Source organism: Dreissena polymorpha, chromosome 5 (genome assembly GCF_020536995.1).
Source record: "Dreissena polymorpha isolate Duluth1 chromosome 5, UMN_Dpol_1.0, whole genome shotgun sequence".
In the NCBI taxonomy this organism is placed as follows: domain Eukaryota; kingdom Metazoa; phylum Mollusca; class Bivalvia; order Myida; family Dreissenidae; genus Dreissena; species Dreissena polymorpha.
The window spans coordinates 25530809-25545844 of NC_068359.1; the positions used below are offsets into that span (position 1 = coordinate 25530809).

The 15036-nt window shown below is 36.5% G+C and overlaps 1 protein-coding gene and 1 long non-coding RNA gene across 2 annotated transcripts in view; both read right to left on the reverse strand.

The window, feature by feature from the left end:
* LOC127832089 (mitochondrial carnitine/acylcarnitine carrier protein-like) overlaps nt 1–13869 on the reverse strand; it is a 36696-nt gene extending 22827 nt beyond the window's left edge. The window contains exons 1-3 of the mRNA XM_052357278.1: nt 13699–13869; nt 7742–7834; nt 3058–3185 (exon numbers count right to left, since the gene is read on the reverse strand). Of these exons, the coding sequence (XP_052213238.1) occupies nt 3058–3185; nt 7742–7834; nt 13699–13794 (317 nt within the window). The 5' untranslated portion in view covers nt 13795–13869. The remainder of the gene's footprint in view (nt 1–3057; nt 3186–7741; nt 7835–13698) is intronic.
* LOC127832097 (uncharacterized) lies at nt 261–1479 on the reverse strand. The gene is made up of 2 exons (XR_008026690.1): nt 1021–1479; nt 261–864 (listed from the first exon to the last, which is right to left on the reverse strand). It is a non-coding gene; the product is annotated as an uncharacterized LOC127832097 (long non-coding RNA).
* Nucleotides 13870–15036: the final 1167 nt, after the last annotated feature.

The following is a 15036-nucleotide window of genomic DNA, read 5'->3' on the forward strand; positions in this document are numbered from 1 at the left end:
AAACACAAAACTTAACCAAAATTTTCAATTTTCTAAGTATAACAAGAGTGCCAAACTGTCACAAGATACGCCCGTTTGAAGGTTTTGGACAACTTGATAACTTTACCATGACCCATATTTGAACTTGACCTACATATCATCTAGACACAACTTCTGACCAAATTTGGTGAAGATCAGATGAAAACTACTTCAATTAGAGAGCGGACACCATGCTTAATGCTTGAAATGCACTAAGTGACCTCGTGATCTAGTTTTTGACCTGACATGACCCATATTTGAACTTGACCTAGATATTGTCTAGACACAACTTCTGACCAAATGTGGTGAAGATCGGATGAAAACTACTTCAATTAGAGAGCCGACACCATGCTAAATGCTTGAAATGCACTTAGTGACCCCGTTACCTAGTTTTTGACCCGGCATGACCCATATTCGAACTTGACCTAGACATTGTCCAGATACAACTTCTGACCAAGTTTGGTGAAGATTGGAAAAAAAACTAATTCAATTAGAGAGCGGACACCATGCTTAATGCTTGAAATGCACTAAGTGACCCTGTGACCTAGTTTTTGACCCGGCATAACCCATATTCGAACTTGGCCTAGATATCAACTAGATGCAACTGCTGACCAAGTTTGGTGAAGATCGGATGAATACAATTTGAATTAGAGTCCGGACAAAGTAAAATGCACTAATTGACCCTTTGACCTAGTTTTTGACCCAGCATGACCCATATTCGGACTTGACCTAGATATCAACTAGATGCAACTACTGACCAAGTTTGGTGAAGATCGGATGAATACAATTTGAATTAGAGTCCGGACAAAGTGGCGCCGTTGAAAATGCACTAATTGACCCTATGACCTAGTTTTTGACCCGGCATGACCCATATTCGAACTTGGCCTAGATATCAACTAGATGCAACTGCTGACCAAGTTTGGTGAAGATCGGATGAATACAATTTGAAATAGAGTCCGGACAAAGTGGCCCCTTTGAAAATGCACTTATTGACCCTATGACCTAGTTTTTGACCCGGCATGACCCATATTCGAACTTGGCCTAGATATCAACTAGATGCAACTGCTGACCAAGTTTGGTGAAGATCGGATGAATACAATTTGAATTAGAGTCCGGACAAAGTGGCGCCGTTGAAAATGCACTAATTGACCCTATGACCTAGTTTTTGACCCGGCATGACCCATATTCGAACTTGGCCTAGATATCAACTAGATGCAACTGCTGACCAAGTTTGGTGAAGATCGGATGAATACAATTTGAAATAGAGTCCGGACAAAGTGGCCCCTTTGAAAATGCACTTATTGACCCTATGACCTAGTTTTTGACCCGGCATGACCCATATTCGAACTTGGCCTAGATATCAACTAGATGCAACTGCTGACCAAGTTTGGTGAAGATCGGATGAATACAATTTGAATTAGAGTCCGGACAAAGTGATGCCTTCCGCCCGCCGCCCGCCGCCCGCCGCCCGCCGCCCGCCGCGGGGTTTCACATAATACGTCCCGTATTTTATACGGGCGTATAAAAAAGGGCACATAATTCTGTCAAAATGCAAGCCAGAGTTATCTTACTTTTGCCTGCCCAGTCCCCTCATGATAGTAAGTAAGTGTACCAAGTTTGAATGCAATTGCATAGATACTTTATGAGAAAAGTGGACCTAAACGCAAAACTTAACCGGACGCCGACGCTGACGCCAAGGTGATGACAATAGCTCATAATTTAAAAAAAAAAAATAGATGAGCTAAAAATACCATAAAACGGAAAGTGGCGTCCCTTAATAGCCTTGTGCAGACTGTTCAGGTGTCAATGATCATCGGGAAAAAATCAAAAGTGAGGAAACATGTTTTTTGTTCCCACTTATCCATGGGCATAGGTGTTAGGCTTGTGACAAAGCGGTGCCGGTGTATTTTAAAACATGTTCTCATAATCCTTCTTATAGTTTGGCTATTGATATTGCAATTTCAGAAGAAGGTGCATCAAATCAGATATGTTTATAAAATGGGAGAAAGCATGTTAATAGCAATTTTTCTGAACTGGCTTAATATTGTTTTTATCCAATTTACCTACAACATTTGTAGCCATAGGATATTTTTGTATGGATGCAAACTAGAGCTTAGTCACATACATGATTTTAAATACGGCGGCATCGCTTTGTCAAAGTCATAACACCTATGCACATGGATGAAAAGTTCAAGGGCATTTAAATAACAAGAGCACCGCATAACGGGTGCCAACGCTCGGCTGCCGGTGCATTTTTTAATTAATGAAAGCTTGTCAGATTTTTTTAAAGAGCTCACAGTGACCTTGACCTTTGACCTAGTGACCCCAAAATGGGTGTGGCGTGTAGAACTCATCAAGGCACATCTACATATGAAGTTTCAAAGTTGTAGGTGGAAGCACTTTGATTTAAGAGCAAATGTAAAGGTTTTAGCACGACGCCGGCGGACGGCTGACAGCGGATGACGAGCAGGCTATGACAATACCTCGGGTTTTCTCCGAAAAAAGCCGAGCTAAAAATTATGTGAATGACCACGTGTGAAAGATATGTTTAGCACAGCCACATTTAATAGTTTATTGTATCAAGTTCCAATTTAAGATCTAGAGAAATGTGTAAGTAGTTTGCGCCACAAACTTTGATCAATTTGTGCTTATGACAAAGAAATATATCAGTTGAAAGGTACATAGCTCATGATTGCAGGAAGGGCATCGCCTCACTTCTAGAGCCCTTCCAGAGCAAATTTTATGCAGAATATCTTATCAGAGGAATTGAAGAATATTTGTAATTTACTTATTATCTACTTCCTTAATAAAATAACCTACTGGTATTTGAAAAGAAACAGAGGCAATATTTAAATATAATCTAAATTGAATTATTGAAATTAATATAAATAACAAAAAAAGATAATTGGCGGGATTTTTTACTTGCGGGGAAAAAGCATACTTTTTGTCATTGGGGGAAATAGGGCCCTACAATGGATGAAAAATGCCCAGATAGCATTTAAGAGAATTCACTACTCCCAATTATCAACATGGACTCACGTGAGGTCGTCGGTGGGATGTTTCTGTTGTAGTTTCTTGCCGATTCCAAAGCCCAGGAAACAGATGGCAAACATGGGGGACACGCCTGTCAGTGGGGCAGCCATCCCTTTGTAGAGGCCAAAAAAACCCTGAACACAAATGTTTTTTGGATAAGGCTAAACAAATAAGGTCTTTTGTTAAGCATTCACATAATTGTAGGTCAACCTGGCTTCAATTATATATATGTATATGCATTGAAATTCATTTTTTTCGCCTTAAGAGTGGTAAAATTACAGCTATGTACTTTTCTGCGTTCCAAATTTGTACGAACTATCTGGACAATAATGCCTAATTTATGCAAAATTACTATCAGCTTTTATGCAAATACGGCGTAATTTAACCGACAATTCAGAAACCAACGAAATGTTATTCAATTGTTAAATCAATTCGAAATAATTCTCCTTAATAAAATCTGGTCCAGATTGTCCTTTATTTTGTTAGTTAATTGTAAATTACAATTGATTTGTATGTTTTTGTGGACTTCGTGACGCTTTTATTATTGCATAAAGCAAAATCATTGATCATTCTTCAGATATTGAACTCATTTAGGCAACTTTTCATAGTTAAATTAAAAGCTGCTACAAGAAATACATCTTAAAGAAGACCTGTGTTTGTGAAACACTATGCCCCCTACCGTGCTTTAAAGCTGCCCAGCAACTATTTTAGAGATAAATGTCCAAGGCAAATCACTTCGCAAAAAATCAATGGACCGGAACGAAACTCACACTTCATCTGTAGGTCATGTAGGTAGACTTACATACCAATAATCAGTTAAATATCTGAAAATTGTTTCGTAAAAAACTTTTGGAAAACATTTATTACAGAGAAAATTTCTAAGTCAAAGGCCAATAATTTCGCTAAAAATTAATGGACCGGAATGAAACTCACACTTAGTCTTGAAGTCATTTAGGTCGGCTCACATACCAAAAATCAGCTCAATATCTGAAAGGGTTATGTAGAAAACCTCCAGAAAACGGAATGCCGGACGGACAGTCTGACTGCTATCTGCCACCATATTGAGGGCATAAAAACATTTAGAATATGCTGTTTCAGACCAACAATAGAAAAAAAGGCATTTTTGTTTAACCCTTTGCATGCTGGGAAATTTGTCGTCTGCTAAAATGTCGTCTGCTGAATTTCTAAAATTAGCATTTTCTTCGATTTTTTTTTCAAAGAATACTATCAAAATAGCAAACAGTTTGGATCCTGATGAGACGCCACGTTCTGTGGCGTCTCATCTGGATCCAAACTGTTTGCAAAGGCCTTCAAAAATTCGGTTTCCGCACTGAAAGGGTTAATAAAGGACCAGACAGCTGAATACTTCCTTTGTACTGTTAACTGTTTAACAACAAATAGAAGGTCTTTGTAATATAATATGTCTCAAATTATTTTGGAATTCCCAAAATGAAAAATAAAAACCACTTTTTTTTTACAAAAAACTGGTGTTGTGCAAAATTAATCATGCTGGTTCAGTATAAAAATGAAACTATTTTTATTTAATTTTATGATTTTTAGGTGAAGCAAAGCTGAAAAACATCTAATCATTTTGTTGTGGCAGGCCTAAACACAAACAAGAAGTATAACCAATTACTTTTACTTGTACTAATAAGCCCTGGAAATCCCACACACATAAATACAAAAAGTACTATGCCAATAAAACAAATGTAATTTGAATCTATACCTTTAACAAGTACTGAATTGCTTTGATATTTTAATTCATTTATTTTAGAATAGGTGTACTGACTTGAAAGTAATTCATGTACTGGTATTGTTTATCATAAACTAACAGAGTGAAACTATGGTTTACATTGTAAAACACTGAGAATTGTAGAGGCTATAGTACATGTATAGACGGTTGTCGATTGAATATACGTTTTTAAGAAGTTATATGCTTTGCAGTTTGCAATTGTGTGATATAAATATCACTCGATCTTTGATCTTCTAAATGTTAAATTCAAGTGATTTTATCATAAATGTTATCATGTAACTTTTGGGGGAAAATAGATCTAAACAAGAGCTGTCAGAGGACAGCGCGCTCGACTATTCGAGTGCTTGACAGTATAACGTAAGCCATGATGGGGAAATTGTTCATATTCAATAATTTATTAGACGATCTTTCAAAAATAATAAAAGGAAAAAAAAAATAAAAAAAAATTTGGGGGGGGGGGGGGGTAGGGGGGTTGAGAGGGGGGTATAATGTGGGGTGTGGTCATTTATTTAACGATCTTTAAAAAATAAAAAAAGGGAAAAAAAATAAAAAAAAAATTGGGGGGGGGGTAGGGGGGGGGGGGGGGTTGAGGTAAAATGTGGGGTGTGGTCATTTATTAGATGATCTTTCAAAAATAAAAAAAGGGAAAAAAAATTTAAAAAAATTTGGGGGGGGGGAGTAGGGGGGGGGTTGAGGTAAAATGTGGGGGTGTGGTCATTTATTAGATGATCTATCAAAAATAGAAAAAGGAAAAAAAAAAATTTGGGGGGGGGAGGGGCAGGGATTCTGGGTTGAGGCGTGGGTTATTGTTTGGGTGGAATCCATTGTGGTATTCAGGTAAGTGTTGTTTTGTCAAAGTATTAATAAAATCTGATCATAAATAAAGAAGTTATGGCAATTTAAGCAAAATGTTCAATTACCTAAGTATAAAAGGGGCCATAATTCTGTGAAAATGCTTGATACAGTTGTCTGCTCTCGTTTATAGGTTGGGGTCATGTTGGTAAACAAGTATGCAAAATATGAAAGCAATATGTCAAGGAACATAGGAAGTATATGGGGTAGTACGCAAACTTTAACATAGATTTATCAATAATATGCATATTCTAAGTATAAAAGGGGCAATAATTATGTCAAAATGCTTGATACAGTGGTCTGCTCTTGTTTATAGGTTGGGGTCATGTTGGTAAACAAGTATGCAAAATATAAAAGCAATATGTCAAAGGACATAGGAAATATTTGGGGTAGTACGCAAACTTTAACATTTGCACGCAAACGGACACGGGAACGGATACGGGAACGGCAACGCCGATGCCGGGGTGAGTAGGATAGCTCCACTATATATATTTCATATATAATAGTCGAGCTAAAAATCATGGAAGCAAAATAAGGCCTTGTGGGTTGTAGATAAGCTGGCATAAGCAGAAATTAACATTAGATTTGTATTCGCCTAATAATTGTTCCGTATTTGTGCAAATTCATGGAGCCCAAAAGGATACATTTTCACAGTTATTAAAAAATAGCCTTAATAAAAAAAAGGAACCATGGATAAAACAAGAGCTGTCTCTATCGGAAGACATATGCTCCCGAAAAACGCTTTCTGAAACCTAAGCGCAGATTTCGAAACCAAGACCCTTGGTTCAAGGCAGGGCAAGGTCAAAGGCAGGGACAAAAATATGTCTAAACTTTTCACTCGTCCTGCAAACACATACACTCGTCAATTAAATATGTTTGAAATAAAGATTGCAAAGGGCTGATATGCCTAATAAGGTTTCCTATATCACTGCTAAAATGCTGCTTACTCAGTTATTCATGCCAGCTGATCACAAAAGAAATGTTAAGCAGTGAAATAAGTTACTTCATTTATGAGGAACACAAAATAAATAAATGAAGACAAATATTTTTTCTAATGCTCGCATGCTTTCCGTTTTGGACGTTTGAACATCGCCCCTGCCCCCTTTAAAGAAAGCTTGTATGTCAGACATTTTTCATACGAAATTCAGACTGGTTTAAAACCGTACTTTGCGGTCAAATAATTCTTTAAAAATCAATTCTAAAAGTCATAGTGAATGCAGTCGGATGGTTCCCTGTCAACATAGACGCGCTTAAAGTTTACATCAAAAAGCCAATATTTACTTGGGACACCTGCTGTATGAAATTTACATTAACAATTTCCGATTCATTCGGGTTCTACTTTCGGAATAGATATGCTTCTATTTAATGAAAAAGAGTCTTACTGGTCAGAAAATACATATTTTTACATCAGCCTTTTTTCACTCAGCCTGTAGGACGAGAGCTTTAGGGAAATTCACTCGTTCACGAATTCTACTTTCGGAATAGATATGCCTAAAGAAAATGATTTTATTTAATGAAAAAGAGTCTTACTGGTCAGAAAATACTTATTTTAACATCAGCTTTTTTTCACTCCTCCTGTAGGAAGAGCTTTAGGAAAATTCACTCGTCCTTTCAAGATTTCACTCGTCAATACAAGTGGAATTTTTGTCCCCTATAAGAGGTCAAAATTTGTGTGCGTATGGAAAGGCCTTGTCCATATACACATGCATACCAAATATGAAGGTTACATCTGAAGCGACATAGAAGTTAAGAGCATATTTCGAAACCTAAACGCAAAAATGTGACGGACAGACGAACAGTGCGATCACTATATGCCCTCCTTCGGGGGCAAAATAATGGATGAAAAATATGAAATCTTTATAAATTATTTCAATAGTTAAATGTTTGCATGAGTGATCAAATGAAAATCATCTGTATGTTGAATGCAATAAAACAAATGAATATCACCAATTATCATTTTATTTTAGCTTACCTCTCTATTTTAAATGTTAATATTTTTCTAAATTCTTGGAATTTAAGACACATTTTACATAATTTACATTGAAGAACAAAGTCAAAAATCACAAAGAAAAAAAATTCACTGACCTCTTTGCGTACGGTCTGCATTGCACAGTCCCAAGTGCCAGCGTACAGAGGCTTCTGACCGGGGGCAGGGCGTGGCATGGTCTGTAGCCGCACCTGAAGCACACAATTTATTTCTCACACATGCAATATCATTTTACATTTGAGTTGTGTTCTGAGAAAACTGGGCATAATGCATGTTCGTAAAGTGTTGTCCCAGATTAGCCTGTGCAGTGCATACTGCACAGGCTAATCTGGGACGACACTTTACGCACATGCACTATGCCCAGTTTTCTCAGAACACAACACATTTAAATAAAGAAAATTTCACGCATATGGGATAGAGCTTCGATAAACATTTGTAATTTAATGTAAACAATGTCTAAACCAGATGAAATGGATGTTTGAAACACAAAATATTTAATTGCCAGCATCTAATCTAATTTCTTTTCCTGGCAAAAGCTTATTGTAAAGGTCTACTTTAAGTCATTTTATTTTTTATAAATTCACAAAGTTCAAACACATTTCAATTGTGTGGTATTTTCAGAAACAAGAAGGAATATCCTTGGTTTTCATTAAGTTTACACTTGGTAATGGATTTTCAAAAGTAGTTGGTGAACTTAAATTTATTTTACTCAATCTTAAAGCGAGATTATACGATTTTGTCAAATATTTATGAATTTATATAAAATGTGTAATAAACTTATTAAACATATATTTCAATATAATTTAAAAAAAAAAAGTTAAGAAGAATATGTGTCGAAAAATGTGAAATAAGCCAGATATTTAATTCTGGAATCGAAAATGTCTGTACAGTCGAAATTGCCAGCATGTAAATCATGCATGTACGATGTGAATCTAAATTTAGTTTAACGGTTCATTCCTGCAACAATATCTATTCATATGACACACGAACACTATCTCTGATCCTAATAAAAAGACGAATGCTTCGGTTATTGTAGGAAAATATGTACGAAATATCTTTGTCACAATCAGCTCGGGGCGCTAATTTGTCTTTGCTGCATTTTATGAAATTCGTCTTCAATGTATAATTTTTCTTGCCTATTTCGTGTTATTGTAACATATTTTTATCAATATATTACAATTAACACACATGAAAATCGTATAATCTTGCTTTAAAAAGTGGCCAGGTGGTGTCATTTTGGTCAGAGAACAAGGCTGTTTAATCTGTCTACTGGGTCAGTATGAAACCACTAAATATAAATGCATATTGTCATGTATATTTGTATTTTATGCTCTGGGGTTATCTAGTGAAAATCTAACTTTTACTTGAGTCAAATGGGAAGGTTTGCTCATTTTCATTTTTCTCTGGATTCTTTATATTGTAAGTAGGTGACAAATAAAACTTTCAGTGTACACGTCAAATCCCTGGACAACATTAAACAATAGGCTGTACATGAATATATTTAGCTTGAGATCCTATTTTTTATTTTGCCCCTTTTAAGAAAACCTCTAGGTCATCTTCACACTTGCTTCACTTTGGGGGATTAAGGCCGGGGCCCTTAAAGGGGGGAATTTCGCGTTGTTTTGGGCGAAAAGGGGAATTTTAGATCTTTTTTCACCAGCCATTCAACACTTTAAATATACAATTGCTATATTTTAATGTAATTTACATAAATATACATTTAATCAAAGGTTAATAGCATGATACCAGCTGGCAACATAGGTATAACAAGAGCACCGCCTTGCGGGTGCAGACCGCTCATCTATTTTCTTTTTAAAGGTGAAGGGACTCTCATTTTCAATCACAAAGGAGGGAGGGGTGGAGTGAAGAGGGGTGTATAGTGTGGGGTTGTGGACATTTATTACATTATCTTCCAAAAAAGCGAAAAAAAAAAAAAAAAAAAAAATCGGGGGCGGGGGGGGGGGGGGGGGGTGGGTGGGGGTGGGGGGGAAGGACGGGGGGGGGGGGGGGGGGGGGGTTGGGGGGGGATTTTTTGGGTGCGATGGTTGGACGGTATTTCAAACATAACCGTTTAAAAAAAAAAATTGGGGGGGGGGGTATAGTGTGAGGGTGTGGTGGTAATTTGTGAGATGATTTATAAAAAAAAAAAAAAAAAAAATATATAATAAAAAATTGGGGGGGGGGGTGGGGTGGGGGGGGTGGGGTGGGGGTATAGTGTGATGAGGGTGTGGTGGTCATTTGTGAGATGATCTTAAAAAAAAAAAAAAAAATAGGGGGGGGGAGGGGGGAGGTGGGGGGGAGGGGGGGAGGGGGGGGAGGGCACGGGGGACGGTTTGGTTTGGGTGGAGTCTATTGTGGTATGTCAGGTAAGAGTAGTTTCGTCAAAGTATCAATCCAATCTAATCATAAATAAAGAAGTTATGGTAATTTTAGCAAAATTTAATAATTTGACCTTGAGAGTCAAGGTCATTCAAAGGTCAAGGTAAAATTCAACTTGCCAGGTACAGTAACCTCATGATAGCATGAAAGTATTTGAAGTTTGAAAGCAATAGCCTTGATACTTAAGAAGTAAAGTGGATCGAAACACAAAATTTAAACATATATTAAAAGTTACTAAGTCAAAAAAGGGCCATAATTCCGTAACAATGACAACCAGAGTTATGCAACTTGTCCTTTTACTGTACCCTTATGATAGTTTTTGAGTGTTCCAAGTATGAAAGCAATATCTATGATACTTTAGGGGTAAAGTGGACCAAAACATAAATCTTAACCAAATTTTCAATTTTCTAAGTATAAAGGGCCCATAATTCCGTCCAAATGCCAGTCAGAGTTACATAACTTTGCCTGCACGGTCCCCTTATGATAGTTAATAAGTGTTGCAAGTATGAAAGCAATAGCTTTGATACTGTAGGAATAAAGTGGACCTAAACACAAAACTTAATCAAATTTTCAATTTTCTAAGTATAAAAAGGGCACATAATTCTGTCAAAATGCCAGTCAGAGTTACATTACTTTGCCTGCACAGTCCCCTTATGAAAGTTAGTAAGTGTTGCAAGTATGAAAGCAATAGCTTTGATGCTTAAGGAATAAAATGGACCTAAACACAAAACTTAACCAAAATTTACAGTTTTCTAAGTATAAAAAGGGCACATAATTCTGTCAAAATGCATGCCAGAGTTATCTAACTTTGCCTGCCCAGTCCCCTCATGATAGTAAGTAAGTGTAACAAGTTTGAATGCAATAGCATTGATACTCACTGAGAAAAGTGGACCTAAACACAAAACTTAACCAAAATTTTCAATTTTCTAAGTATAAAAAGGGCACATAATTCTGTCAAAATGCACGCCAGAGTTATCTAACTTTGCCTGCCCAGTCCCCTCATGATAGTAAGTAAGTGTACCAAGTTTGAATGCAATAGCATTGATACTTTCTGAGAAAAGTGGACCTAAACGAAAAACTTAACCGGACACCAACGCCGACGCCGACGCCAAGGTGATGACAATAGCTCATATTTTTTTTTCAAAAAATAGATGAGCTTAAAATTAAAAAGATAACAAAATAAAAAAAAAAAAATTTGGAGGGGAGAATTTAAAGCTGAAATACGGGAAAAAAGTATACTATTTTAAGGGGGGAACGGGGCCGAATTTCGGCCCCAAAAACGGCCAAATGAGGGCCCTGTCACCTGAAGTATTGAAAAACAACAAAGGTGGACAGCTGCTGTCACAATGCAAGTTAATAACATGCAAAAAAATCAACATATCCTCAGAAGATACCCTGTATCACAGGCAGAAATATTCTCATTCATCATCGTCATACATTCTCCGATATTCACATGGTAATAATAATAACTGTGTTGCTTTAAAATCTTTTCACCATTTCGAACCAAATTTGATCAGAATGATAAACAGTGAAAATCTACACTGTGCAAGACCATATTAAGTCCATAAAAATTGATGATATTGATGCCGGAACCTTTTCTAATTTTGCCTAAAATAAATGGACATGAGGTCATAGTTTAAAACTTGCAAAACCAAAAGTGCATATGTAAATGCATTCATTTGGACATTGCATAATCTCTGTTTGGAATGATCTACATCAAGACATTGTGACATGTGATACCATTCATTCAAAACACTACTATCCCTTACTCTCATAGTATCGGCCCTCCTCATTGTGTCGTGACTTAAATGAAAACCCTCAAGAAGTTCTTGAAAGTTAATGTTTTCCAATTTTTAGAAGTTTTACTTTATTTACCTTTTTAAATGAAAATTACGACATATATTTTCATGATTTTCGGCTTTCATTGGAATGTAGGCAGTGATTTTTTTGCTTTAATTTGTTACAGCCTGTGCCATTTGAATTGGGAAAATTAGCGTGATAAACCGTGAAATTGGGAAAAATAGCGCGATAAACCATGAAATTGGGAAAAATTAAGCATTATAAATAGGAATATAAGTAACAGAAGTGATATTGTTTTTAAGTGCATGTTCAGGGAGTTTTCTAGAAAAGGAGTCTGGTCAAATTGGGATTTTTTTTAATCAATAAAAGTGGCAAGTTTGGGAATGATTTATGGACAAAAATGACTAAATTCAAGTTATATATTTTGTAAGATGTTTAAAAAATGAAGTTGAGACCTAGATTTAAGAAATCATAATTAAGTTATATGAGACTTCTATCTAAAAAATAAAAAAAAATGTTTTTTTTTTTGGAGTTTGGCTTTTTTGGGGAAATTTTGGTCAGATTTTTGGGAAAAAACGTGTATTTTTGCGATTGGGAAGCAGCCGAAAATCGGCTGTAAATTTGAGCAAAAAAAATCACTGGTAGGTCACGTTTATTCCAGGGTAATGCTATGATTTTTAAATTGCGTAACACTTAATTGGATTACTTTGTTTATCATTCATTAGTAGGTTTATCAAATGTTTAATAAGCCGCTTATTTGTTAATAAAATGTAACAATATTTTATTAACAAAATGAGCTAGAGTTATATTTTACCATTGAGAATCTTTTCATGTGCGCATAGTCACAAACCTTAGCAACCAATCAGAAGGGCCGATATAATGAGAAACTTTGTACATGATACAGATTACTACAGGGCGCTAAGTCTCGCCAGAATTTTGTTAAAATATGGCTGATTTCAATGCAGTTTTTGTTGGTATGTCCAAGAATACATATTTAATTATAGATTGACATATATAACATGTTGTTTTTTTATCTTTTCACTTACAATATTTAGATGTATTCATTAAGAGGGCCAATACTTTGGATACACATGTTAGACAAATTATGGTTGGATAAGCGTTTTGACATCTCTGACGTGTATCAATTAAAGTAAATCCGATTATCAAGTGCCATTTATAACAATACAAATTCAGCCCATAGTGTAGATATTTATTAGGAAGACGTTTAAAGGGATCAACTAGCTGTGATAGCTATTGAAATTCCCAAGAATACACAAGGTATGTTGACATGTTTTTACATTTAGTCTTAATATTCCTCTTAATTCAAACATTTGCGTAAATTTGTCTTATGCATTTACACTTATTTGCGAAACATGTTAAAGATTGAGCAATGATGAATGTTACATAAAACAAGAGCAACGCATAACGGGTGCCACGCTCGGCTGCGGGTGCAGTTTTGAATAGATGAAAGCTTGTCAGATTATTTTTTTTTAAGAGGTCACAGTGACCTTGACCTTTGACCTAGTGACCCAAAAATGGGTGTGGCATGTAGAACTCATCAAGGTGCAGCTACATATGAAGTTTCAAAGTTGTAAGTTGAAGCACTTTGATTTTACTTTTTTAGAGCCAATGTTCAAAACCTTGACAAAATTTTAAGGTTTTAGCACGACGCGGACGGCGGACACGACGACGGACACGACATGACGAGCTGGCTATGACAATACCTTGGGTTTTCTCCGAAAACAGCCGAGCTAAAAGTGATTGTATCCGAATTGTTTCCTTTCCGGATACTAAGTCACTTCATGTCGTTACGCTACCTCGCCCAAACGACACGTATTTGGAACAAGTTTCCACTGACAGTATGTTTTCGCTTTACCTTTATCGTGTCTAAAGGGTGTCCTACAAATACCAGACATGCTCCGCCGAATCCTCCAGCCAAGAAATCTTTCACTGGACTGACTTTTTTCCCCATTTTTACTGGTACCTCTGCCGGAGATAGATAGATATGAAATGCACCAAGGTTCACAATCGAGAACGCGCGACTAAATACAAAAGTCATCATATTAGCACAAGGTTAACAAGCACTATTTGTTTGTTTGAAATTCAATGTTGTGCCACATTATATTATTCATCGTTGTTTTGTTATATTATATATTCATTGATTTTAAACTATTGTACAGGCAAATGGTTAATTGCAATAATCCAACGCCCATCTACTGACCCTCCGGATCTTTGAAAGCTATATGTATGTACACATAAAAGAACTAAGCAAATTGTCACTTTCTCTCAATTGGTTGTTTTCTGCTCAGGTACTCCTTTAAAGTAACCCGGGTACTACTACAATGTAACCGGCAGCCGAAAATACCCGTAAAGGCAGCCGGCCATACTCCAGTGTACTTTTTGGTATATTTTCTGTGCGCCGGGTACTTTGTAGTATAACCTACCCAGGTTCAATTCCTGTTCCGGGAAGCATGTGAGTTTGTTTAGTGGTCACCAGACCGGACAGGTGGGGTTTCCTCACTGTACTCCAGCTTCCCCCCACAAGACCACACAGAAATTGAAAAATCTTTCAGGAACAAAATAGCTGGATATTGCAGCTATAATTCAACTTTCATGAGTTAAGTGAAGTTAATTAGGTTGGTGTGCTGGGCAACACTCCGGGTCCACGCATAATGTAGCCTCTGGCTCGGAGAGGACCTCATAAACTTCAAAATACACAAACGCACACTTTTAAGTGGTACCAGAGCCGATAACCAATCAAGCGTCACTAGCGGACGTTAAAATGAATTTACTTCCCATATGTTTCTGGCATTGCTTAATATTGCCAATATAGCTGTAATTCATTATGATAATTATGTGAAGGATGATCTCTGCTTTTGCATGTCATTGGTAATTTTTTTCGCAGTTTTTACCATTTTTAGGACAGAAAGAGTATGACTGGTTGTAATTTATCACCTTTATTATAGTGCAATGGCAAAGCACACATGGGGATTCGACGACCGTGAATATATTGTCCGCCTTGAAGATTTGATTACAACACATAGAGCCTTTCAAAAACATTAATTATTGTTTCTCCCTTCATAGGAAACAAAAGAAGGCTTTTAATGCTATAAAGAGTAAAATGCGTAGGTTTTAACTTAAATGATTATATAACTATATTCCATCAAACAACGAACCACTTGCTATGTCTTGCAGTTCGAATTGTGTAAGCTTC